The 24,934-nt window shown below is 39.1% G+C and overlaps 1 protein-coding gene across 2 annotated transcripts; it reads left to right on the top strand.

The window, feature by feature from the left end:
• Positions 1 to 22,921: 22,921 nt before the first annotated feature.
• On the top strand, positions 22,922 to 23,716 carry LOC133052455 (spindlin-3). Of its 2 annotated transcripts, XM_061137364.1 has the most exons (2): positions 22,922 to 23,164; positions 23,468 to 23,716. In XM_061137364.1, exons 1-2 carry the CDS (start codon positions 22,940 to 22,942, stop codon positions 23,714 to 23,716), a joined length of 474 nt encoding a protein of 157 aa, XP_060993347.1. In that variant the 5' UTR covers positions 22,922 to 22,939. The 2 variants fall into 2 exon arrangements, with proteins under 2 accessions (XP_060993347.1, XP_060993346.1); XM_061137363.1 differs by having other exon boundaries at positions 22,922 to 23,716.
• Positions 23,717 to 24,934: the final 1,218 nt, after the last annotated feature.

Below are 24,934 nucleotides of genomic sequence, written 5' to 3'. Positions count from 1 at the left end.
AAATTAATATCAAAGATATTTTAAACACCCCATGTATTTGACTATTAAACATCCACTTTTAATTGATGGGTGTAACTAAGAAGCCATAACAAAGAAAATTAGAAAATATTTGTAACAGAATAAAAATGAAAAGAAAATTTGCCCAAATTTGTTGCAAGTAGCTAGTTGCTCAATGCAACTAAACACAATGTGGAATATCAAATAATGCATGAAAACAGACAAAATGTATTAAATAAAATTCTGTGAATTTTAAACAATGTCTGGACTTTAGTTAGTAATACTATATCACATATTAATTTCCAGTTTTTTTTTTACAACAGAGTATTTCTTTATATTCTCAAAATTGGATTAGAAGCTTCAAACTCCATTCAACTTTTTTTTAAAAATCGCTAAGATAATAAACTTTCTAGACTTTTACCAGTAGTAGTAGATGCCAAAATACATGGGAATATATCAAAGTTTTAAGGGAATATTAATTTGAAATCTAACATTCTATTCATATTAAGTTAAACAAGTGGAATCAGAAACAAAGTTTTTATCTAGGCAAATATTCATAAGTTTTCTAAAATATATATATATATTATACATACTAATATATACATATATATATATATATATATCAGTTCGCTTCAGTCACTCAGTCATGTCCGGCTCTTTACGATCCAATGGAGTGCAGCACGCTGGGTTTCCTTGTCCATCACCAACCTGCAGAGCTTGCTCAAACTCATATCCATCACTTAAGTTGGTGATACCAATGAACTATCTCATCCTCTGTCGTACACTTATCCTCCTGCCTTCAATCTTTCCCAGCATCAGGATCTTTTCCAATAAGTCAGTTCTTTGCATCAGGTGTTCAAAGTATTGGATCTTCAGCATTAGTCCTTCCAATGAATATTCAGGACTGATTTCCTTTAGGATTGCCTGATTTGATCTCCTTACCGTCCAAGGGATGCTCAAGAGTCTTGTCCAACACCACAGTTCAAAAGCGTCAATTATTCGACACTCAGTTGTCTTTATGGTCTAACTCTAACATCCATACATGACTACTGGGAAAAAAATATAGCTTTGACTAGATGGACGATTGTCAGTAGGGAAACGTCTCTGCCTTTTAATATGTTGTCTAGGTTGGTCAAAACTTTTCTTCTAAGGAGCAAGTGTCTATTAATTACATGGCTGCAAGCAACATCTGGAGTGATTTTAGAGCCAATAAAATAAATTCTGTCACGGTTCCATTGTTTCCCCATCTATTTGTCATGAAATGATGGGGCCAGATGCAGTGGTTTTCGTTTTTTGAATGTTGAATTTTAAGCTGGCCTTTTCACTCTCCTCTTTCACTTTCTTTCTTCTTTTCTTTTTTATTTTTTCTTAGTTTGAGGATAATTACTTTACAATATTGTAGTGGCTTTTGCCATACATTGACATGAATCAGCCATGGATTTACATGTGTTTCCCATCCCAATCCCCCTTCCTGCCTCCCTCCCCATCCCATCCCTCTGGGTCTTCCCAGTGCACCAGCCCTGAGCACTTGTTTCATGCATCCAACCTGGGCTGGTGATCTGTTTTACCCTTGATAGTATGCTTGTTTCAGTGCTATTCTCTCAGAACATCCCACCCTTGCCTTCTCCCACAGAGTCCCAAAGTCTTTTCTGTACATCTGTATTTTTTTTTCTGTTTTGCATATAGGGTTATCGATACCATCTTTTTAAATTCCATATATATACATTAGTATACTGTATTGGTCTTTATCTTTCTGGCTTACTTCACTCTTTACAATGGGCTCTAGTTTCATCCATCTCATTAGAACTGATTCAAATGAATTCTTTTTAATGGCTGAGTAATATTCCATGGTGTATATGTACCACAGCTTCCTTATCCATTCATCTGCTGATGGGAATCTAGGTTGTTTCCACGAGCTGGCTATTATAGACAGCGCTGTGATGAACTTTGGGGTGCACGTGTCTCTTTCAGATCTGGTTTCCTTGGTGTGTATGCCAGGAGTGGGATTGCTGGGTCATATGGCAGTTCTATTTTCAGTTTTTTAAGGAATCTCCACAATGTTCTCCATAGTGGCTGTACTAGTTTGCATTCCCACCAACAGTATAAGAGGGTTCACTTTTCTCCACACCCTCTCCAGCATTTATTGCTTTTAGACTTTTGGATAGCAGCCATCCTGACTGGCGTGTAATGGTACCTCGTTTTGGTTTTGATTTGCATTTCTCTGATAATGAGTGATGTTGAGCATCTTTTCATGTGTTTGTTAGCCATCTGTATGTCTTCTTTGGAGAAATGTCTGTTTAGTTCTTTGGCCCATTTTTTGATTGGGTCGTTTATTTTTCTGAAATTGAGCTGCAGAAGTTGCTTGTATATTTTTGAGATTAATCCTTTGTCTGTTGCTTCGTTTGCTATTATTTTCTCCCAATCTGAGGGCTGTCTTTTCACCTTACTTATAGTTTCCTTTGTTCTGCAAAAGCTTTTAAGTTTCATTAGGTCCCATTTGTTTATTTTTCCTTTTATTTCCAATATTCTGGGATGTGGGTCATAGAGGATCCTGCTGTGATTTATGTCAGAGAGTGTTTTGCCTATGTTCTCCTCTAGGAGTTTTATAGTTTCTGGTCTTACATTAAGATCTTTAATCCATTTTGAGTTTATTATTGTGTATGGTGTTAGAAGGTGGTCTAGTTTCATTCTTTTACAAGTGGCTGACCAGTTTTCCCAGTACCACTTGTTAAAGAGGTTGTCTTTTTTCCATTCTATATCCTTGCCTCCTTTATCAAAGATAAAGTGTCCATAGGTTCGTGGATTTATCTCAGAGCTTTCTATTCTGTTCCATTGATCTATACTTTTGTCTTTGTGCCAGTACCATACTGTCTTGATGGCTGTGGCTTTGTAGTAGAGCCTGAAGTCAGGCAGGTTGATTCCTCCAGTTCCATTCTTCTTTCTCAGGATTGCTTTGGCTATTCAAAGGTTTTTTGTATTTCCATACAAATTGTGAAATTATTTGTTCTAGTTCTGTGAAAAATACCGTTGGTAGCTTGATAGGGATTGCATTGAATCTATAGATTGCTTTGGCTAGAATAGCCATTTTGACAATATTGATTCTTCCAATCCATGAACACGGTATGTTTCTCCATCTGTTTGTGTCCTCTTTGATTTCTTTCATCAGTGTTTTATAGTTTTCTATGTATAGGTCTTTTGTTTCTTTAGGTAGATATACTCCTAAGTATTTTATTCTTTTTGTTGCAATGGTGAATGGTATTGTTTTCTTAATTTCTCTTTCCGCTTTCTCATTGTTAGTGTAGAGGAATGCAAGGGATTTCTGTGTGTTAATTTTATATCCTGCAACATTACTGTATTCATTGATTAGCTGTAGTAATTTTCTGGTAGAGTCTTTAGGATTTTCTATGTAGAGGATCATGTCATCTGCAAACAGTGAGAGTTTTACTTCTTTTCCTATCTGGATTCCTTTTATTTCTTTTTCTGCTCTGATTGCTGTGGCCAAAACTTCCAAAACTATGTTGAATAGTAGTGGTGAGAGTGGGCACCCTTGTCTTGTTCCTGACTTTAAGGGAAATGCTTTCAATTTTTCACCATTGAGGGTAATGTTTGCCGTGGGTTTGTCATATATAGCTTTTATTATGTTGAGATATGTTCCTTCTATTCCTGCTTTCTGGAGAGTTTTTATCATAAAAGGATGTTGAATTTTGTCAAAGGCTTTTTCTGCATGTATTGAGATAATCATATGGTTTTTATCTTTCAGTTTGTTAATGTGGTGTATTACATTGATTGATTTGCAGATATTAAAGAATCCTTGCATTCTTGGGATAAACCCCACTTGGTCATGATGTATGATCTTTTTAATATGTTGTTGAATTCTGTTTGCTAGAATTTTGTTAAGGATTTTTGCATCTATATTCATCAGTGATAATTGTCTGTAGTTTTCTTTTTTTGTGGCATCTTTGTCTGGTTTTGGAATTAGGGTGATGATGGCCTCATAGAATGAGTTTGAAAGTTTTCCTTCTTCTGCAACTTTCTGGAAGAGTTTGAGTAAGATAGGTGTTAGCTCTTCTCTAAATTTTTGGTATAATTCAGCTGTGAAGCCATATGGTCCTGGGCTTTTCTTTGCTGGAAGATTTCTGATTACAGTTTCGATTTCCATGCTTGTGATGGGTTTGTTTAAGATCTTCTATTTCTTCCTGGTTCAGTTTTGGAAAGTTATACTTTTCTAAGAATTTGTCCATTTCTTCCAAGTTGTCCATTTTATTGGCATAGAGCTGCTGGTAGTAGTTTGTTATGATGTTTAATATTTCAGAGTTGTCTGTTGTGATGTCTCCATTTTCATTTATAATTTTGTTGATTTGATTCTTCTCCCTGTTTCTTGATGAGTCTGGCTAACAGTTTGTCAATTTTATTTAAGTTTTCAAAAAACCAGCTTTTAGTTTTGTTGATTTTTGCTATGGTCTCTTTCGTTTCTTTTGCATTTATTTCTGCCCTAATTTTAAAAATTTCTTTCCTTCTTCTAACCCTGGGGTTCTTCATTTCTTCCTTTTCTATTTGCTTTAGATGTAGAATTAGGTTATTTATTTGACTTTTTTTCTTGTTTCTTGAGGTAAGCCTGTATTGCTATGAACCTTCCCCTTTGCACTGCTTTTACAGTGGCCCATAGGTTTTGGGTTGTTGTGTTTTCATTTTCATTCATTTCTATGCATATTTTGATTTGTTTTTTTGATTTCTTCTATGATTTGTTGGTTATTCAGAAGTGTGTTATTTAGTCTCCATATGTTGGAATTTTTAATTTTTTTTCCTGTAACTGAGATCTAATCTTACTGCATTGTGATCAGAAAAGATGACTGGAATGATTTGAATTTTTTTCAATTTACCAAGGCTAGATTTATGGCCTAGGATATGATCTATTCTGGAGAAGGTTCCGTGTGCACTTGAGAAAAAGGTGAAATTCATTTTTTTGAGGTGAAATGTCCTATAGATATCAATTAGGTCTAGCTGGATCATTGTGTCATTTGCAGTTTGTGTTTCCTTGTTAATTTTCTGTTTAGTTGATCTGTCCATAGATGTGAGTAAGGTATTAAAGTCTGCCACTATTATTGTGTTGTTGTTAATTTCCCCCTTCATTCTTGTTAGCATTTGCCTTACATATTGCAGTGCTCCTATGTTGGGTGCATATATATTTATAATTGTTATATCTTCTCCATGGATTGATCCTTTGATCATTATGTTGTGTCCTTCTTTGTCTCTTTTCACAGCCTTTATTTAGAAGTCTATTTTATCTGATGTAAGTATTCCAACTCCTGCTTTCTTTTAGTCTCCTTTTGCATGAAATATCTTTTTCCAGCCCTTCACTTTCAGTCTGTATGTGTCCTTTGCTTTGAGGTGGGTCTCTTGTAGACCGCATATATAGGGGTCTTATTTTTGTATCCATTCAGCCAGTTTTTGTCTTTTGGTTGGGGCATTCAACCCATTTACATTTAAGGTAATTATTGATAAGAATGGTCCCATTGCCATTTGGTTTGTTGTTTTGGGTTCATGTTCATACAACCTTTCTGTGTTTCCTGTCTAGAAAAGATCCTTTAGCATTTGTTGACGAGCTAGTTTGGTGGTGCTGAATTCTCTCAACTTTTGCTTGTCTGTGAAGCTTTTGTATTCTCCTTCATATCTGAATGAGATCCTTGCTGGGTACAGTAATCTGGGTTGTAGGTTATTCTCTTTCATTACTTTAAGTATGTCCTGCCATTCCCTTCTGGCCTGAAGAGTTTCTATTGATAGATCGGCTGTTATCCTGATGGGAATCCCTTTGTGTGTTATTTGTTGTTTCTCGCTTGCTGCTTTTAATATTTGTTCTTTGTGTTTGATCTTTGTTAATTTGATTAATATGTGTCTTGGGGTGTTTTGCCTTGGGTTTATCCTGTTTGGGACTCTCTGGGCTTCTTGGACTTGGGTGGCTATTTCCTTCCCCATTTTAGGGAAGTTTTCAGCTATTATCTCCTCGAGTATTTTCTCATGGCCTTTCTTTTTGTCGTCTTCTTCTGGGACTCATGTGATTGGAATGTTGGGGTGTTTCACATTGTCCCAGAGGTCCCTGAGGTTGTCCTCATTTCTTTTAATTCTTTTTTCTTTTTTCCTCTCTGCTTCATTTATTTCCACCATTTTATCTTCTACCTCACTTATCTTATCTTCTGCCTCCGTTATTCTACTCTTGATTCCCTCCAGAGTGCTTTTCATTTCATTTATTGCATTATTCATTTTTAATTGACTCTTTTTTATTTCTTCTATGTCCTTGCTAAACATTTCTTACATCTTCTCAATCCTTGTCTCCAGGTTATTTATCTGTAACTTCATTTTGTTTTCAAGATTTTTGGATCACTTTTATTATCATTATTCTAAATTATTTTTCAGGTAGATTTCCTATCTCCTCCTCTTTTGTTTGGCTTGGTGGTCATTTTTCACGTTCCTTTACCTGCTGTGTATTTCTCTGCCTTTTCATCTTATTTAGATTGCTGGGTTTGGGGTAGCCTTTTTTGTATTCTGGTAGTCTGTGGTTCCTTTTATTGTGGAGGTTTCTCCCAGTGGGTTGGGCTGGATGTTTGGCTTGTCGAGGTTTGCTTGTTAGAGAAGCTTGTGTCAGTGTTCTGGTTGGTGGAGCTGGATTTCTTCTCTCTGGAGTGCAATGGCATGTCAAGTAGTGAGTTTTAAGATGGGTCTATGGGTTTGGTGTGACTTTGGGCAGCCTCTATATTGACACTCAGGGCTATGCTCCAGCTTTGCTGGAGAGTTTCCATGGTATGTCTTGCTCTGGAACTTATTGACTCTTGGGTGGTGGTTGGTTTCAGTGTAGGTATGGAGGCTTTTAGATGATCTCTTATTAATTAACGCTCCCTCTAGTCAGGAGTTCTCTGGTGTTCTCAGGTTTTGGGCTTCAACCTCTTGCCTCTGGATTTCAGTATTATTCTTTCAGTAGCCTCAAGACTTTTCCCTCAATACAGCACTGATAATAAAACTTCTAGGTTAATGGTGAAAAGATTCTCCTCAGTGAGGGACACCCAGAGAGATTCACAGAGTTACATGAAGAAGAGGAGAGGGAGGAAGTAGATAGAGGTGAGCAGGAGGAGAAAAGGGGGATTCAAGAGAGGAGAGACAGAACTAGGTTGTACTATATTCCCTAAGTGTTCTCCACAGCCCAGAACACCCACAGAAATTCACAGAATTGGATTGAGAAGAGAAGGGGGAGGGAGGAAATAGAGGTGATCTGGGGGAGAAAAAGGAGAGTCAAAAGGGGGAGGGAATGATCAAACCAGTAATCACACTCCTGAGTAAAAATGGGTACTGAAGGTTGGATTCTTTAATGTCCAAAATTGATATCAAATACTGAAAAACAAAGATTAAAAATCTTGAGTAGAGGTTAGACTCTTAAAAATACAATATTAAAAAACCACAAAAACACAAAATATTTAAGAAATATATATGTTAGAGAAATGCAAATCAAAACCACAATGAGGTACCATTACACGCCAGCCAGGATGGCTGCTATCCAAAAGTCTACAAGCAATAAATGCTGGAGAGGGTGTGGAGAAAAGGGAACCCTCTTACACTGTTGGTGGGAATGCAAACTAGTACAGCCGCTATGGAAAACAGTGTGGAGATTCCTTAAAAAACTGGACATAGAACTTCCATATGACCCAGCAATCCCACTTCTGGGCATACACACTGAGGAAACCAGATCTGAAAGAGACACGTGCACCCCAATGTTCATCGCAGCACTGTTTATAATAGCCAGGACATGGAAGCAACCTAGATGCCCATCAGCAGATGAATGGATAAGGAAGCTGTGGTACATATACACCATGGAATATTACTCAGCCATTAAAAAGAATTCATTTGAACCAGTCCTAATGAGATGGATGAAGCTGGAGCCCCTTATACAGAGTGAAGTAAGCCAGAAAGATAAAGATCATTACAGCATACTGACACATGTATATGGAATTTAGAAAGGTGATAACGATAACCCTATTTGCAGAACAGAAAAAGAGACACAGAAATACAGAACAGACTTTTGAACTTTGTGGGAGAATGTGAGGGTGGGATATTTCAAAAGAACAGCATGTATACTATCTATGGTGAAACAGATCACCAGCCCAGGAGGGATGCACGAGACAAGTGCTCCGGCCTGGTGCACTGGGAAGACCCGGAGGAATCGGGTGGAGAGGGAGGTGGGAGGGGGGATCGGGATTGGGAATACATGTAAATCCATGGCTGATAAAAGAAAAAAAATAAAATAAAAAAAGAAGATATTTTTCTCAAAAAAAAAAAAAAAAAATACCTAACAGGATCTGACTCATATAGGAATTAAGCATATTTGTTGAATGAATTAAAAAATGTATATCCTTAGTTTTACTTCTATATGAAGCATTATTTTCAGAGTTGTACTAAATTATTTTATTTTGATCATGTAGTTTTGTTAAATTTGTCCTTATTTAGAATATATTTTGGTAAGGTATTCTTGAAAAAAAAAAAAAAAAAAGAAATATATATGAAGCTTGCTGGACATGGAAGCAACCTAGATGCCCATCAGCAGACGAATGGATAAGGAAGCTGTGGTACATATACACCATGGAATATTACTCAGCCATTAAAAAGAATTCATTTGAATCAGTTCTAATGAGATGGATGAAACTGGAGCCCATTATACAGAGTGAAGTAAGCCAGAAAGATAAAGACCATTACAATATACTAACACATATATATGGAATTTAGAAAGATGGTACTGATAACCCTATATGCAAAACAGAAAAAGAGATGCAGATGTACAGAACAGACTTTTGGACTCTGTGGGAGAAGGCGAGGGTGGGATGTTTCTAGAGAACAGCATTGAAACATGTATATTATCTATAGTGAAACAGATCACCAGCCCAGGTTGGATGCATGAGACAAGTGCTCGGGCCTGGTGCACTGGGAAGACCCAGAGGGATTGGGTAGAGAGGGAGGTGGGAGGGGGGATCGGGATGGGGAATACATGTAAATCCATGGCTGATTCATGTCAATGTATGACAAGACCGACTTTGGTATTGTAAAGTGATTAGCCTCCAAATAATAAAAATAAATGAAAAAAAAAATTAGGGTCCCTTTTTTTGGCATGGTTATAGTTAGTTATAAAAATGAAAATTAAGGAGTAATAGAGGTGTAATAGAGGACTTTTAAAGAAAGAAAAAAAAAGAAAGAGACTTTTTTAATTAAAAAATTAATAATAATAGGAAAAATATATCTAGGAATTTCTCTGGAGCTGTTGCGGGCAGTGTGGGTTTGCTTCAGTTTCAGATCGCTCCTTGTTCAAACTTACACTTCTTGATATCTATACGCCCCTTCCAGTGTAGTTGGTGTTATCTACAGGGATTTTAATCTGTTGCACCAGTCACTTCTGAAGGGGTTCCCTTTGTTTATTTGACTTCTGTTTGCAGGTCTCTTCAGTGTCTAATTTCTGCCCTGATACAAGTGGGCAAAGGTGGTCTCTTGTTTAGGTTCGCTTGTTCAGTCGTGCTGTGGGGAGGGAGGGCACTGCAGACAAATATCACTGGCATGTGTGGGGAGCACTCACAGTGTTCCGGCCACACTGGATTTGCTCCCAGTTGCAGCGTGTGTGCTTCCCTCGTCTACACTGCTCAGGCTCCAGGCTGCTCTCCAGGGAGTGGGCCCTGAGTTGCATGTACTTCCTAGGCCTAAGCCGCTCAGATTCAGGTTTTTGGGTACTCCACAAAAGCACAGACTTGGTTGGGCCTGTGTTTTGTGCCTTCCCTGCACACGCAGCTCAGGCAGCCAGGAGCTTGACGAGCGCACTCCCCTCTGGTGCAGTGCGCCTTATCCCCTCCATGGTCCCAGCCTCAGTTTCTGGGCCCGCTGGTCGGATGCGCCTTGTGTCTGTTCTGGGAAGCTAATTTCTGGCTGCGACCCTCCAGGTGGATGTCAACCATCCAGAATCTCAGGAAGTCTTTGGTTAGAGACTGGAAGCCTGTTTGCAGTTTGGTAGGGGATGCCGTCTCTGGGGCCAAGTTTGCCCCTTTCCCCTCCCCCCTGCCTCTTGCCTCCGGCAGGGGATGGGCCAGTCTGCAGCCGGCTAGCTCTTCTCTGGTATTCGCTTAGTCCTTCATTCTGGGAACGGCTGGGTAGTGCCTAAATTTAGGGCTTTTCCCAGGTTATTTCTCTCTCTCTTGCTATCCCACAGTTTAAGTTGCTATCTCATGGTAGCTCCCTCCGATTGCCCTCAGGGCATTCAGACCCCGTCCTTACCCTAAGCAATGCCGCCCACTCTTCTCTGTTCAGCCCCCACTTGCTGGTGGCGGATGTGAGCATCTGGGGTACTTTTCTGCTGGGAGTTGTTTTTAGGCATGTAGTCTGTGGATTTTATTTGTTTTCCCTCCCAGTTAGGTTGCCCTCCAAGATTTGAAAACTTCCCCCAGACCTGCCGGTGAGAGGGTCTCCTGGTGTTTGGAAAGTTCGTCTATTAAGACTCCCCTCCTGGGATGGATCTCCATCCCTAACTCTATTGTCTCTCTTTTATCTTTCATATTTTGTGCTACCTCCTTTCGAAGACAATGGGCTGCTTTCCTGGGTATCTGATGTCCTCTGCTAGCGATCAGAAGTTGTTTTGTGGAGTTTGCTCAGTGTTCAAGTGATCTTTCAATGAATTTGTGGGGGAGAAAGTGGTATCCCCATCCTATTTCTCCACCATCTTAGTTCCCTCCCCTCCTCTTTCACTTTCATCAAGAGGCTTTTTAATTCCTCTTTGCTTTCTGCCAAAAGGGTTTCATCTGCATATCTGAGGTTATTGATATTTCTCCCAGCAATCTTGATTCCAGCTTGTGATTCATCCACTCCAGCATATCTCATGATGCACTCTTCATATAAGTTAAATAAGCAGGGTGACTATGTACAGCCTTGGTGCACTCCTTTCCCAATTTGGAACCAGTACATTGTTTCATGTCCAGTTCTAACTGTTGCTTCTTGACCTGCATACAGATTTCTCAGGAGGCAGGTAAGGGGATCTGGTGTTCCCATCTCTTGAAGAATTTTCCACAGTTTATTGTGATCCACACAGTCAAAGGCTTTTGTGTAGTCAATGAAGAAGAAGTAGGTGTTTTTCTGGAATTGTCTTGCTTTTTCTATGATCCAGCAGATGTTACCAATTTGATCTCTGATTCCTCTGCATTTTCTAAATCCAACTTGAACATCTGGAAGTTCTCAGTTCATGTACTGTTGAAGCCTCACTTGGAGAATTTTGAGCATTTTTTTTGCTAGCATGTGAGATGAGTGCAGTTGTGTGATAATTTGAACATTCTTTGGTATTGCCCGTCTTTGGGATTTGAATGAAAACTGACCTTTTTCCAGTCTTGTGGCCACTGCTGAGTTTTCCAAATTTGCTGGCATATTGAGTGCAGCAGTTTCACAGCATCATCATTTAAGATTTGAACAGCTCAACTGGAATTCCATCATCTCCACTAGCTTTGTTCATAGTGATGCTTCCTAAGGCCCACTTGACTTCACATTTCAGGATGTCTGGCTCTAGGTGAGTGATCATACCATCGTGGTTATCTGGGTCATTAAGATCTTTTTTTGTATAGTCCTTCAGTGTCTTCTTGTCACCTCTTCTTAATGTCTTCTGCTTCTGTTAGTTCCATAATATTTCTGTCCTTTATTGTGCCCATCTTTGCATGAAATGTTCCCTTGATATCTCTAATTTTCTTGAAGAGAGCTCTAGTTTTTCCCATTCTATTGTTTTTCTCTATTTCTTCACATTGATCTCTGAGGAAGGCTTTCTCATCTCTCCTTGCTATTTTTTGGAACTCTACATTCAAATGGGTATACCTTTCCTTTTCTCCTTTCCCTTCACTTCTCTTCTTTTCTCAGCTATTTGTAAGGCCTCCTGAGACAATCATTTTGCCTTTTTGCATTTTTATTGGGGATGGTTTTGATCACCACCTCCAACATTGTACACAATGTTATGAACCTCCATCCATTGTTCTTCAGGCACTGCCTATCAGATCTAATCCCTTGAATCTACTTGTCACTTCTACAGTATAATCCTAAGGGATTTGATTTAGGTCATACCTGAATGGTCTAGTGATTTTCCCTACTTTCTTCAATTTCAGTCTGAATTTGGCAATAAGGAGTTCATGATCTGAGCCACAGTCAGCTCCCAGTCTTGTTTTTGCTGACTGTATAGATCTTCTCCATATATGTATAAAAAACTTTTCTACTATGCTTTGATAATGGCTTGAGAAAAAAAAAAGAGACAGAAAAATTGGAAAACATAGACTAAATGAAATGGGAACACTGAATATGTAATAGAAAGAGTGGAAAAAAGTAGTTAAAGATAAAAGATCATCATATAGTTCAGTTGTTTTTAAACATGGCAGCCCATTAGAAACACATCAGAAGCTTTGGATATTCTTTTTGTTGCAATGGTGAATGGTATTGTTTCCTTAATTTCTCTTTCTATTTTCTCATTGTTAGTGTATAGGAATGCAAGGGATTTATGTGTGTTAATTTTATATCCTGCAACTTTACTATATTCGTTGATTAGCTCTAGTAATTTTCTGGTAGAGTCTTTAGGGTTTTCTATGGTCATGTCATCTGCAAACAGCGAGAATTTCACTTCTTTTCCTATCTGGATTCCTTTTACTTCTTTTTCTGCTCTGATTGCTGTGGCCGAAACTTCCAAAACTATGTTGAATAGTAGTGGTGAGAGTGGGCACCTTTGTCTTGTTCCTGATTTTAGGGGAAATGCTTTCAATTTTTCACTATTGAGGGTAATGCTTGCTGTGGGTTTATCATATATAACTTTTATTATGTTGAGGTATGTTCCTTCTATTCCTGCTTTCTGGAGAGTTTTAATCATAAATGGGTGTTGAATTTTGTCAAAGGCTGGAAAATTGCCCAAAGAACTAAACAGACATTTCTCCAAAGAAAACATACAGATGGCTAACAAACATATGAAAAGATGCTCAACATCACTCATTATCAGAGAAATTCAAATCAAAACCACAGTGAGGTACCATTACATGCCAGTCAGAATGGCTGCTATCCAAAAGTCTACAAGCAATAAATGCTGGAGAGTGTGTGGAGAAAAGGGAACCCCCTTATACTCTTGGTGGAATGCAAACTAGTACAGCCGCTATGGAGAACAGTGTGGAGATTTCTTAAAAAACTGGAAATAGAACTGCCATATGACCCAGCAATCCCACTTCTGGGCATACACACCGAGGAAACCAGATCTGAAAGAGACCCGTGCACCCCAATGTTCATCGCAGCACTGTTTATAATAGCCAGGACATGGAAGCAACCTAGATTCCCATCAGCAGATGAATGGATAAGGAAGCTGTGGTACATATACACCATGGAATATTACTCAGCCATTATAAAGAATTCATTTGAATCAGTTCTAATGAGATGGATGAAACTGGAGCCCATTATACAGAGTGAAGTAAGCCAGAAAGATAAAGACCATTACAGCATACTAACACATATATATGGAATTTAGAAAGATGGTAATGATAACCCTATATGCAAAACAGAAAAGAGACACAGATGTATAGAACAGACTTTTGGACTCTGTGGGAGAAGGCGAGGGTGGGATATTTCAAGAGAACAGCATTGAAACATGTATATTATCTATAGTGAAACAGATCACCAGCCCAGGTTGGATGCATGAGACAAGTGCTCGGGCCTGGTGCACTGGGAAGACCCAGAGGGATCGGGTGGAAAGGGAGGTGGGAGGGGGGATCGGGATGGGGAATACATGTAAAACCATGGCTGATTCACGTCAATGTATGACAAAACCCACTACAATATTGTAAAGTGATTAGCCTCCAACTAATAAAAATAAATGAAAAAAAAAAAAAAAAGAAGCAGCTTTGGATTAAAAACACACTATCTCATCATTTGTACTTTTCAAAAAATTCCAGGATAATTCTGACATGTGTTTGGATTTTTAAAAATGATTACAGGTTTTTCTATTAAATGGTGATTTTAGTGATATAGAATTCTATTATTTACTGTTGACCAAAGTCTTTCCAGGTGGCGCTAGTGGTAAAGAATCCACCTTCCAATGCAGGAGGCAAAAGAGTTGTGGGTTCAATCCCTGGGTAAGGAAGATCCCCTGGAGTAGGAAATGGCACCCCTCTCAAGTGTTCTTGCCTGGAAAATTGTGTGGACAGAGGAGCCTGACAGGTTACAGTCCAAGAGACCACAATGACTGAATGACTGAACACATACAATCATGATTCATTGGTGTTATGTGAACAACAGTTACCTAATTACAGAAGTAAAAAAAAAAAAAAATTTTGTTAGTTTTCACAATAAATAGCCAGCCAAAAATAAAAGATAATTACAATTGCATGCCATAAAGGAAACATGATTAAACTAACAGTATAAAATAGTTACATACAATTTGGGGCATTAAATAGAGTGATATGGTAAGTGGAAGCGAATACATGCACATATATTCATCTGCTAGCCAGTCTATGTCATTTTTAAAAATTTCTCTATTTATTTTAATTGGAAGATAGTTATTTTACAATATTGTGATGGTTTTTTGTTATACATTAGTATGAATCAGTCATAGGTATACATGTGTCCCCTCCATCCTGAACCTCTCCCTCCCACCTTCCTCCACAACCTATCCCTCCAGGTTGTCACAGAGCACTGGCTTTGGGTGCCCTGCATCATACATCAAACTCGCACTGGTTATCTGTTTTACATATGGTAGCATATACATTTTGATGCTATTCTTTCAAGTCATATCACCCTCTCCTCCCACTGAGTCCAAAAGTTTGTTCCTTACATCTGTCTTTCTTTTGCTGCCCTATACTTAGGCTCATTGGTACCACCATTTCTAAATTCCGTATATATATATGTGTTAATATACAGTGTTTGTCTTTTTCTTTCTGACTTACATCACTCTGTATAATAAGCTCTAGGGTCATCCACCTAATTAGAGCTGACTCAAATGCATTCCTTTTTACACTAATATTCCATTGTGTATATGTACCACAACTTCCTTATCCATTCATCTGTCAATGGACAGTCTGTAAGTATCCCTAGGTCGAGGTGGTTGTCTTGTAAACAGTATATATACTGGTCTTGTTTTTGTATCTGCCCAGCCTATGACTTTTAGTTGGTGCATTTAATCCATCTACATTTAAGGTATTTATTAATATGTATGATCCTATTACCATTTTCTTAATTGTTTTGGATTTATTTTGTGTAGATCTTTTCCTTCTCTTGTGTTTCCTGTCAAGAGAATTTCTTTAGCATTTGTTGCAAAACTGGTTTGATGGTGTTGAATTCTCTTAACTTCTGCATTTCTGGAAAGCTTTTGATTCCTCCATCAAATCTGAATGAGAGTCTTACTGGATAGAGTATTCTTGATTGCAGGTTCTTCCCTTTTATCACTTTAAATATATCATGCCATTCCCTTTTGGCTTGTAGAGTTTCTGTAGAGAAATCAGCTGATAACCTGATGGGAATTCCCATGTATGCTGTTTGCTGTTTTCTCTTGTTGCTTTTAGTATTTTATCTATGTCTTTAATTTTCTTCAGTTTTATTACTGTGTGTCACAATGTGTTCCTCCTTGGGTTTATCCTGCCTAGGACTCTCTGAGCTTCCTGGACTTGACTATTTCCTTTCCCATGCTGTGCTGTGCTTAGTCGCTCAGTTGTGTCTGACTCTTTGCGACCCGGTGGACTGTAGCCTGCCAGGTTCCTATGTCCATGGGGATTCTTTAGCCAAGAATACTGGAGTGGGTTTCCATGCTCTCCTCCAGGGGGTCATCCCAACCCAGGTATCGAACCCAGGTCTCCTGCATTTCAAGCCGATTCTTTACCATATGCGCCACCAAGGAAGCCCAAGAATACTAGCGTGGGTAGCCTATCCATTCTCCAGGGGAACTTCCCAACCCAGGAACTGATCTGGCATCTCCCGCATTGCAAGTAAATTTTTTACCAGCTGAGCTACCCTAGAAGCCCTTCCTATCCCATGTTAAAGAATTTTTCAGCTATTCTCTCTTCAAATATTTTCTCAGGTCTTTTCTCTCTCTCTCTCTCTTTCTTCTCCTTTTGTAACCCCTAAAATGGGAATGTTGGTGCATTTAATGTTGTCATAGAGTTCTCTTAGGCTGTATTCATTTTTTTTTTTTAGTTCTCTTTCTATACTCTCTTCTGCAGCAATGATTTCCATCATTCTGTCTCCCAGGTCTGGAGAAGGAAATGGCAACCCACTCCAGTACTCTTCCCTGGAAAATCCCATGGAAAGAGGAGCCTGGTAGGCTACAGTCCATGGGGTTGCAAAGAGTCAGACACAATTGAGCGACTTCACTTCACTCACTTCATACTTTCTCACTGGGAAGGAAATGGCAACCCACTCCAGTACTCTTGCCTGGATAATCCCATGGACAGAGCAGCCTGGCTGGCCATGATCCATGGGGTCACAGAGAGTCGGACATAACTGGAGTGACTAAGCACGCACACACGTCTTCCAGGTCACTTATCCGTTTTTAACCCTCAGTTATTCTGCTATTGATTCCTTATAGTATATTTTTCATCTCTGTTTCTTCATTACTTCTTCTAGGTTTTTGATAAACATTTCTTATATCCCATTCATTCTTTTTCTGAGATCCTGGATCATCTCCACAGGCATTATTCTGAATTCTTTTTCTGGAAGGTTGCCTATCTCTGCTTCATTTAGTTGCTTTTCTGGGGTTTTATCTTGTCCCTTCATCTGGGAGATAACCCTCTGCATTTTCATTCTGATTAAATTTATTTGATGTGATTTTTATTCTAGCCACTGTGAGATTGTGGTTCTTTTTCTTCCATGTGGCCTCTTGTAGATGAGGCTAAGAGGTTTGTATAAGCTTCCTAATGGGAGGGATTGGTGGTGGGAAAAACTGGGCCTTGCTTTGGTGGGCAGGACCATGCTCACTAAAATTTTAATTAAATTATATGCTGATGAGTGTGGTTGTGTTAGTTGATTGGCTTGAGGCAACCCAACCCTGAGGTCTACCAGCTCTATAGTAGAGTTAATGGTGAATTCCAAGAGAGCTTACACGAATGGACATCTCCCAAGACTGTTGCTGCCATTGTCCCCATCCCTGCTTTGAGCCACTGCCAAACCATGCCTCCACAGAAGACCCTCCAACACTAACAGGTCTGGTTCAGTCTCTTGTGGGGTCATTGTTCCTTTTCTCTGGGTCTTGTTGGGTGCAAGATTTTGTTTGTGACCTCCAAGAGTACAGTCTGTTTCCCCAGTCCTATGAAGTCTGGTAAGCAAATACCATTGGCCTTCAAAGTCAGATTCCCTTTGGATTTCCAGCCCCCTTGACAGATCTCAGACTAGTAAGCATGACATGGGGCTCAGAACATTCATAACAATGGGAGAACTTATTTGGTATTATTGTACTCCAGTTTGTGGTTTGCCCACCTGGCAGATACAGGATTTATTTTTATTGTGGTTGCATCCCTCCTATCATCTCATTGAGGCTTTCTCTTTGTCTTTGGATGTGGGGTATTTTTCTCTGGTGGCTTCCAGTGTCCTCCTTTCCATGATTGTTTGAGAGCATGTTGTGACTTCTGTGCTCTCACAAGAGATGAGGATACACCCCTATACTCTGCCATCTTGAACAAATTTTCACTGCCTAATTTTTGATTGGGTTGCTTCTTTTTCTACTATTACGTTCTATGAGCTATTTATATATTTTAGAGATTAATCCTTCGTCAGTCATTTCCTTTGCAATTATTTTCTCCCATTCCAAGAGTTGTCTTTTAATCTTGTTTATTGTTTGGCTGTGCAAATCTTTTAAGGTTAGTTAGGTCCCATTTCTTTTGTTTTTATTTCCCTTCCTCTAGGAGGCAGGTCAATGAGGATCTCACTGTGATTTATGTCAAAGAATGTACTCTCTATTTTATCCTCTAAGACTTTTATAGTTCATGGCCTTACATTTAAGTTTTTTTAATCACATTTTGAGTTCATTTTTGTATGTGATGTTAAAAAACATTCTACTCTATTTTTCTACATGTAGGTGCCCCATTTTTCCAGTGTCACTTATTGAAGAGACTGTTTTTTTCTCCATTGTATATTCTTGCCTTCTTTGTCAAAGGTACCCATAGATGTGTGGGTTTATCTCTGGGCTTTCTATCATATTTCACTGATTTGTATTTCTGTTTTTGTGCCAGTGCCATACTCTCTTGATGACTGTAGCTTTGTAGTATAGCCTGAGGTCAGAAAAGTTTATTCTTCCAGCTCCATTCTTCTATCTCAAGATTGCTTTGACTCTTCAGGGTCTTTTGTGTTTTCATACAAATTGTGAAATATTTTGTTCCAGTTCTGTAAAAAACTATCATTGATAGTTTGATAGAGATTGCATTGAATTTGTAGATTCCTTTTCACAATATAGTCATTTGACAATATTGATTTTTCCAATCCAAGAACATCATATATCTTTCCATCTGTCTTTATCATCTTTGATTTCTTTCATCAGTGTCTTATAGTTTCTGCATACATGTCTTTTGTCTCTTTAGGTAGCTTTATTTCTTTGTATGTTTTTCTTTTTGCTCCAATATTGAAGGGGATTGTTTCTTTAATTTATTTTTCTGATTTTTCATTGTTAGTGTATAAGGATACAAGAGATTCTTATGTATTAATTGTGTATCCTAAAACCTTACTGTGTACATTGATTATCCCTAGTAATTTCTGGTGGCATCTAAAACATCTACATCTGCTTCACTGACTACACTAAAACCTACACTAAAGCCTTTGACTGTGTGGGTCACAACAAATGATGGAAAGTTCTTAATGGGATGGGAATACCAGACCACCTTTCCTGCCTCCTGAGAATCCTGTATGCAGGTCAAGAAGCAACAATAGAACTGGACATAGAACTGGTTCAAAATTAGGAAAGGAGTATATCAAGGCTGTATATTGTCACCTTGCTTATTTAACTGATATGCAGAGTATATCATGTGAAATGTTGGGCTGGATGACTCAAAAGCAGGAATCAACATTACTGGGAGATAACCTCAGATATGCAGATGACACCACCCTAAAGGCAGAAAATGAAGAGGAACTAAAGAGCCTCTTGATGAAACTGAAAGAGAAGAGAGGAAAAAAAAACTGGCTTAAAACTCAAAATTCAAGTTACTAAGATCATGGCACCCAGTACCATACCTTCATGGCAAATAGATGGGGGAAAAATGGAAACAGTGATAGACTTTATTTTCTTGGGCTCCATAATCACTGTGGACAGTGACTACAGCCATGAAATTAAAGAATGCTTGCTCCTGAGAAGAAAAAATCTATGACAAACCTAGACAAAATAATAAAAAGTAGAGACATCACTGAGTGCCAAAGAATAGAAACTTTTGAGCTGTGGTGTTGGAGAAGACTCTCAAGAGTTCCTTTGACTGCAAGGAGATCAAGCCAGCCAATCCTAAAGGAAATCAACCCTGAATATTCATTGGAAGGACTGATGCTGAAGCTGATGCTCCAGTACTTTGGCCACCTGATGTGAAGAGTCAACTCATCGGAAAAGACCCTGATGCTGGGAAAGATTGAGGGCAGGAGGAGATGGGCGTGACAGAGGGTGAGATGGTTGGATGGCTTCATCAACTCAATGGACATGAGTTTGGGCAGTCTCTGGAGGATAAGGAAGGACAGGGAAACCTGTCATGTTGCAGTCCATGGGGTCACAAAGAGTTGGACATGACTGAGCGACTGAACAACAACAATGTAGCCAACAACAATGTATAGTATCATGTAATTTGCAAAGAGTGAGAGATTTACTTCTTCTTTTCCAGTACGGATTCCTTTTATTACTTTTCCTCCTCTGATTACCTTGGCTAAGACTTCCATAACTATGCTGAATAATAGTGGCAAGAGTGGCACACTTGTCTTGTTCCTGATCTTAGAGGAAATGCTTTCAGTTTTTCACTGTTATGAATGTTTTCTGTGGGTTTGTTGTATACGACCTTTATTATGTTGAGGTAGGTTCCTTCTATGCCAATTTTCTGGAGGTTTTTTTTTTTATCATAAATGGGTGTCGAATTTCTCTGTATCTATTGAGATGATCATATGGTCTTCATCTTTCAGTTTGTTAATGATGCTTATCCTTAATATGCTTTTAAAAATTGAAGAGAAAGGAATGCTTCCAAATTCATTCTATGGGCCAGTATTCCCTTGATAATATAACCAGGAAAAGACACCACCAAAAAAATTACATGGCAATATCTCTGATGAAAATAGATGTAATTATACTCAAGAAAATATGTTTTGTGCAAGAATAGTAGTTCCATTTTTAGATTTTTAAGAAACCTCCATACTGTTCTCCATAATGGCTGTACCAATTTACAATCCACTAATAGTGCAGGAGGGTTCCATTTTTTCCACACCCTCTCCAGCATTTATTGTTTGTAAACTTTTTCATAATGGCCCTTCTGATTAACATGAGGTAATGTATTATTTCAGTTTGATTTACATTTGTCTGATAATTAGTGATTTTGAGCATCTTTTCATGTGCCTCTTTGTGACCTGTATATCTTCTTTAGAGAAATGTCCATTTATGTCTTCTGTAATTTGTGCAATGGAATATTACTCAACCATGAAAAGAATGAAATTCTGCCATTTACAGCCACTAGGATGAACCTAGAGAATATTATGCTTTTCTAAATAATTCTTAAGTTTTTAATTGAAGGATAATTCTCCTGGCAATCTTGATTCCAGCTTGTGCTTCATCCAGCCTGGCATTTCTCATGATGTACTCTGCATATAAGTTAAATAAGCAGGGTGACAATATATAGCCTTGATGTACTCCTTTCCCGATTTGGAACCAGTCTGTTGTTCCATGTCTGGTTCTAACTGTTGCTTCTTGACCTGTATACAGGTTTCTCAGGAGGCAGTTAAGATGGGCTGGTATTCTCATCTCTTGAAGAATTTTCCACAGTTTGTTGTGATCCACAGAGTCAAAGGCTTTAGCATAGTCAATGAAACAGATATATTTTCTGGAATTCTCTTGCTATTTCTATGATCCAATGAATATTGGCAATTTGATTTCTGGTTTCTCTGCGTTTTCTAAATCCAGCTTGTACATCTGGAAGTTCTTGGTTCATGTACTGTTGAGGCCTAGCTTGGAGAATTTTGAGTATGACCTTGCTAGTATATGAAATGAGTGCAATTGTGTGGTCATTTGAACATTAGTCCTTAGGGAAGTGCAAATTAAGCAACAGTGAAATACTACTTCACACCCACTACCATGGCTGTAATGAAAAAAAAATGGTTGAACACTGCTTGAATAAGTCTTTCTCCATAGGCTTAAGATGTAAAAGTGTTGAAATACTAACTTCTTGTTATAATTGTAATAAGTGTTTTGATTGTAAGTTTGTGTTTTTATTATTCTGTTCAAGAAAATAATCATTTGCATGCAAGTATAATTTTATAAGTACTTTTTAAAACTAAACATCTGAAGGTAGGAGGGAATGGTTAAACTGAAAATATCCTTATGCTAATTTTATTGAAGCTGCTACAAAACATTTCAGACAATATCTAGTAAACTCATTAAATACTCATTTTACATGGAAAAGGACACGCCATGAAAAAGCATATGCAAAAGTATCCCAGGTTTGTAAGAGTTTATTTGATAAAGACAATGGAAAGTGTTAATATTTTGCTATAAGCCCTGGTGCATAAGAGGTGGATTTATAGTTGATTATTTTCTTCCCAACAATTTGCTAGGTTGTATACCATGCCCATGCTTTCCATATAATTTCTCTGTAATTGGTGAAAAAGAAAGAAATATCATCCTCAATAAATCCAGTAATGACCAGTTAGTAAAAATTACCGAGATACTGAGTCAAGATGGCAGACTGAGCACTTGTGCATTTCTCTCCTCCAACCTCAAACTCCCTTAAATGACAGGAAAGGCAGATTTCCTTATATAAAGAGTAACTCCGGAATGGCAGGGGGAAAGGAAAGGGCAAACTCCTGGAGGATGGAAAGCAGATGGGGCAGGAGTACAGAGATGGAGTTACGGGTGGCGGTTGGGAATCTGGGAGCCCAGAACTGAAGAAGCTGTGCTAGGCGGTTGGAGAGGGGATTTGTTGGGCAGGCCGGTCCAGATTTTGGAAAGGGGCGGGACAAGGAACCAAAGAACTGTTCCCACGCCCAAGGCAGTGGTGGATGGAGAGTTGGGGGTAGGGGAAAGTGCGGTGCTGAACAGGAAAGGGAGGCCTCTCTCCTGGCAGGAAGCTGAGCTCTACGGAAAAGAGGGAGGAGACTGGCGACTACATTGACCGGTGGGAATCAGATGTGGCAGAGGGGCCGCCGCTGCCACCGAGAGGGAGCGGAGCCCGCCCCCCGCCCCGCCCAAACAGAGTTACGGAGACATTGCCGCCATCCTGTCCGCCTATCCAGCAGCCCACTTGACACGCTCCTTACCTAAAGATCCTCCCTCCCAGCTCTTGCAAGCACCTAACTCTTCGTCTGCTGGTCCTGCTCCTTCGACACAGCCTCCTAGCGGAGGCAGCAGCGAAGTGTCGGATTTGGGCACGCGAGGCCCGCTATCCCCAGCTTGGGGGAGTCTAGTCTCTGCCCTCTGGGCTGGACAGTGTTGGACGCAGGGCGGGAGGAATAAGGGGGTGCCCTCTATTTCTCTGACCACAATCAGAACTCCATAGCGCTAGCGTAGCCGGAACTAGCTAGGGAGGAAGGTTACTGCTTGCACGCAGAGTGCAGGGGATTTCCAGGTTTTCTGCCTAGCTTTAGAGGAAAACGGGCGTCTGGGCGTGTGTGTATGGAGTGCACTCTTTAGGAGATAAAGTTCACTGTGTCATGCATTGAATTTATTTCGTCTTGATTTCCTTTATTGGGCCGATTTGTTACTGTGCTCCACCCAGGCATGAAGACCCCGCTCGCAAAAACGGCTTCTGGGCAGCGGTCCAGGACAGGCTCAGGGCATGGCAGTGTGTCTGTTACCATGATGAAGAGAAAAGCTGCATACAAGAAGCATAGAAGCAGACCCATCTCCCAGCCTCCAAGGAATATCGTGGGCTGCAGAATTCGGCATGGATGGAAAGACGGAGATGAACCACTAACAGAGTGGAAGGGAACCGTTCTGGATCAGGTACCTGTAAATCCCTCTCTGTATCTTATCAAATATGATGGATTTGACTGTGTTTATGGATTGGAACTTCACAGAGATGAAAGAGTGTCATCACTTGAAGTCCTTCCTAATAGAGTTGCATCATCTAGAATCAGTGATACACACTTAACAGAAATTATGATTGGCAAAGCAGTGGAACATATTTTTGAGACAGAGGAAGGTTCCAAAAATGAATGGAGGGGGATGGTCTTGGCTCAGGCACCTGTCATGAATACGTGGTTTTACATTACCTATGAGAAAGATCCTGTATTATATATGTACCAGCTCTTAGATGATTATAAAGATGGTGACCTACACATCCTTCCAGATTCCAATGATTCTCCTCTCACAGAGAGGGAGCCAGGAGAAGTCATAGACAGCCTAGTAGGCAAACAAGTGGAATATGTCAAGGAGGATGGCTCCAAGAGAAGTGGCATGGTCATTCATCAGGTGGAAGCAAAACCCTCTGTGTACTTCATCAAATTTGATGATGATTTCCATATCTATGTCTATGATTTGGTAAAAACATCTTAGAGGTCATTTTGAAATTTGCCAAATATGTGAAACTGCTTGTAAAATCTAAACACACAAAAACTCTTGATTGCTTTACAATTGTAAGAACCATCTTCTCTTTTTCACACTTTTGCTTGGTAAAAAATTAAAACTTCCACCCTCTCAGACATGTTTTGAAGAATCCTTCTGCCTTTATCTCTAACCTTTTTATGTGTTCCTCCCCACAGTAGAATGACTGAGTTATCTAATTAGTGAGAAGGGCAAAGTCTGACATTCATTGGCCCATGTTTTTACCTTGGGTGGTGTTAATAGACTAAAGGTAACTGAACACTTTTTGCCTCATTCTTTTGGGCATTTAGACAATCTTCACTGAAGTGTGAAGCTTCTTGAGATATTCAATATGGCTGGCTAAGTATCTTGGTAACTTCAACCCTCGCCTTAGGTGACTTCAAATGTCTAATTTGGGAAAGGAGTGAGAGGCTCATGTTGGTCTTCCATCCAAGTTGCATTTTAAACTCCAACTGTACTGAAAGTCTTATTCTTGCACTTCTTGTTCAACTTGGTTTAAAATCAAGAGGGCAGTTATTTTGTATTTTAGTGCATAGGCTGAGAAATCTTACAAAATTGTTAAGGGGTAAGCATTTAGGAACCAAATGCAAGTAGAGAAATCATGGTTAGTCATTAATAGCATTAGGATTTCTGTTGTCTACAATAGCTCTGGCTTGTACCTACAGATATGAAGTGGGTTTTTACAGACATAGTCTGTGCAGACAGAATTTAACACAATTGGGCTTTGCCAGACCAAGGGAGCATTAGGCAAGGCTCTAGCTAGAGTCCACAGTCACAGGGTAAAGGCTAGGTTTAGCATGGTTGGCAGAACTGTTCAGGACCTCAAAATAAAGGAGCAAAAATCTGGAATCAGGCTGAGATACAGGTTTCTTTCCTATGCTAGAAGGGATGCTTTGAAAATGTTTAGATTACATTTTCATTAGATTATTAGAAGACTTCTGAGTCCCAGCATATAAGGTGGGAAAGGCACTTGCTAGAACTAAAAAGACTGAAAATAAACTTTGCTTCCTTGTAGGAATTGGTAGGCTCATTCATTATGATGTCCTAGTAGGACTATGAAATGCATGCTAGATGATCAAAAGACAGTGATGTTCTAAGTGCTTTAATGTTTTAAATGCTGGCATTAGTAGATAGAAATCTAATAGATATTTGTTAAGTTTTTTCAACTTT

The sequence above is a fragment of the Dama dama genome, chromosome X, assembly GCF_033118175.1.
Source record: "Dama dama isolate Ldn47 chromosome X, ASM3311817v1, whole genome shotgun sequence".
Taxonomy (NCBI): domain Eukaryota; kingdom Metazoa; phylum Chordata; class Mammalia; order Artiodactyla; family Cervidae; genus Dama; species Dama dama.
This window is presented reverse-complemented; position numbering and strand designations above follow the sequence as displayed.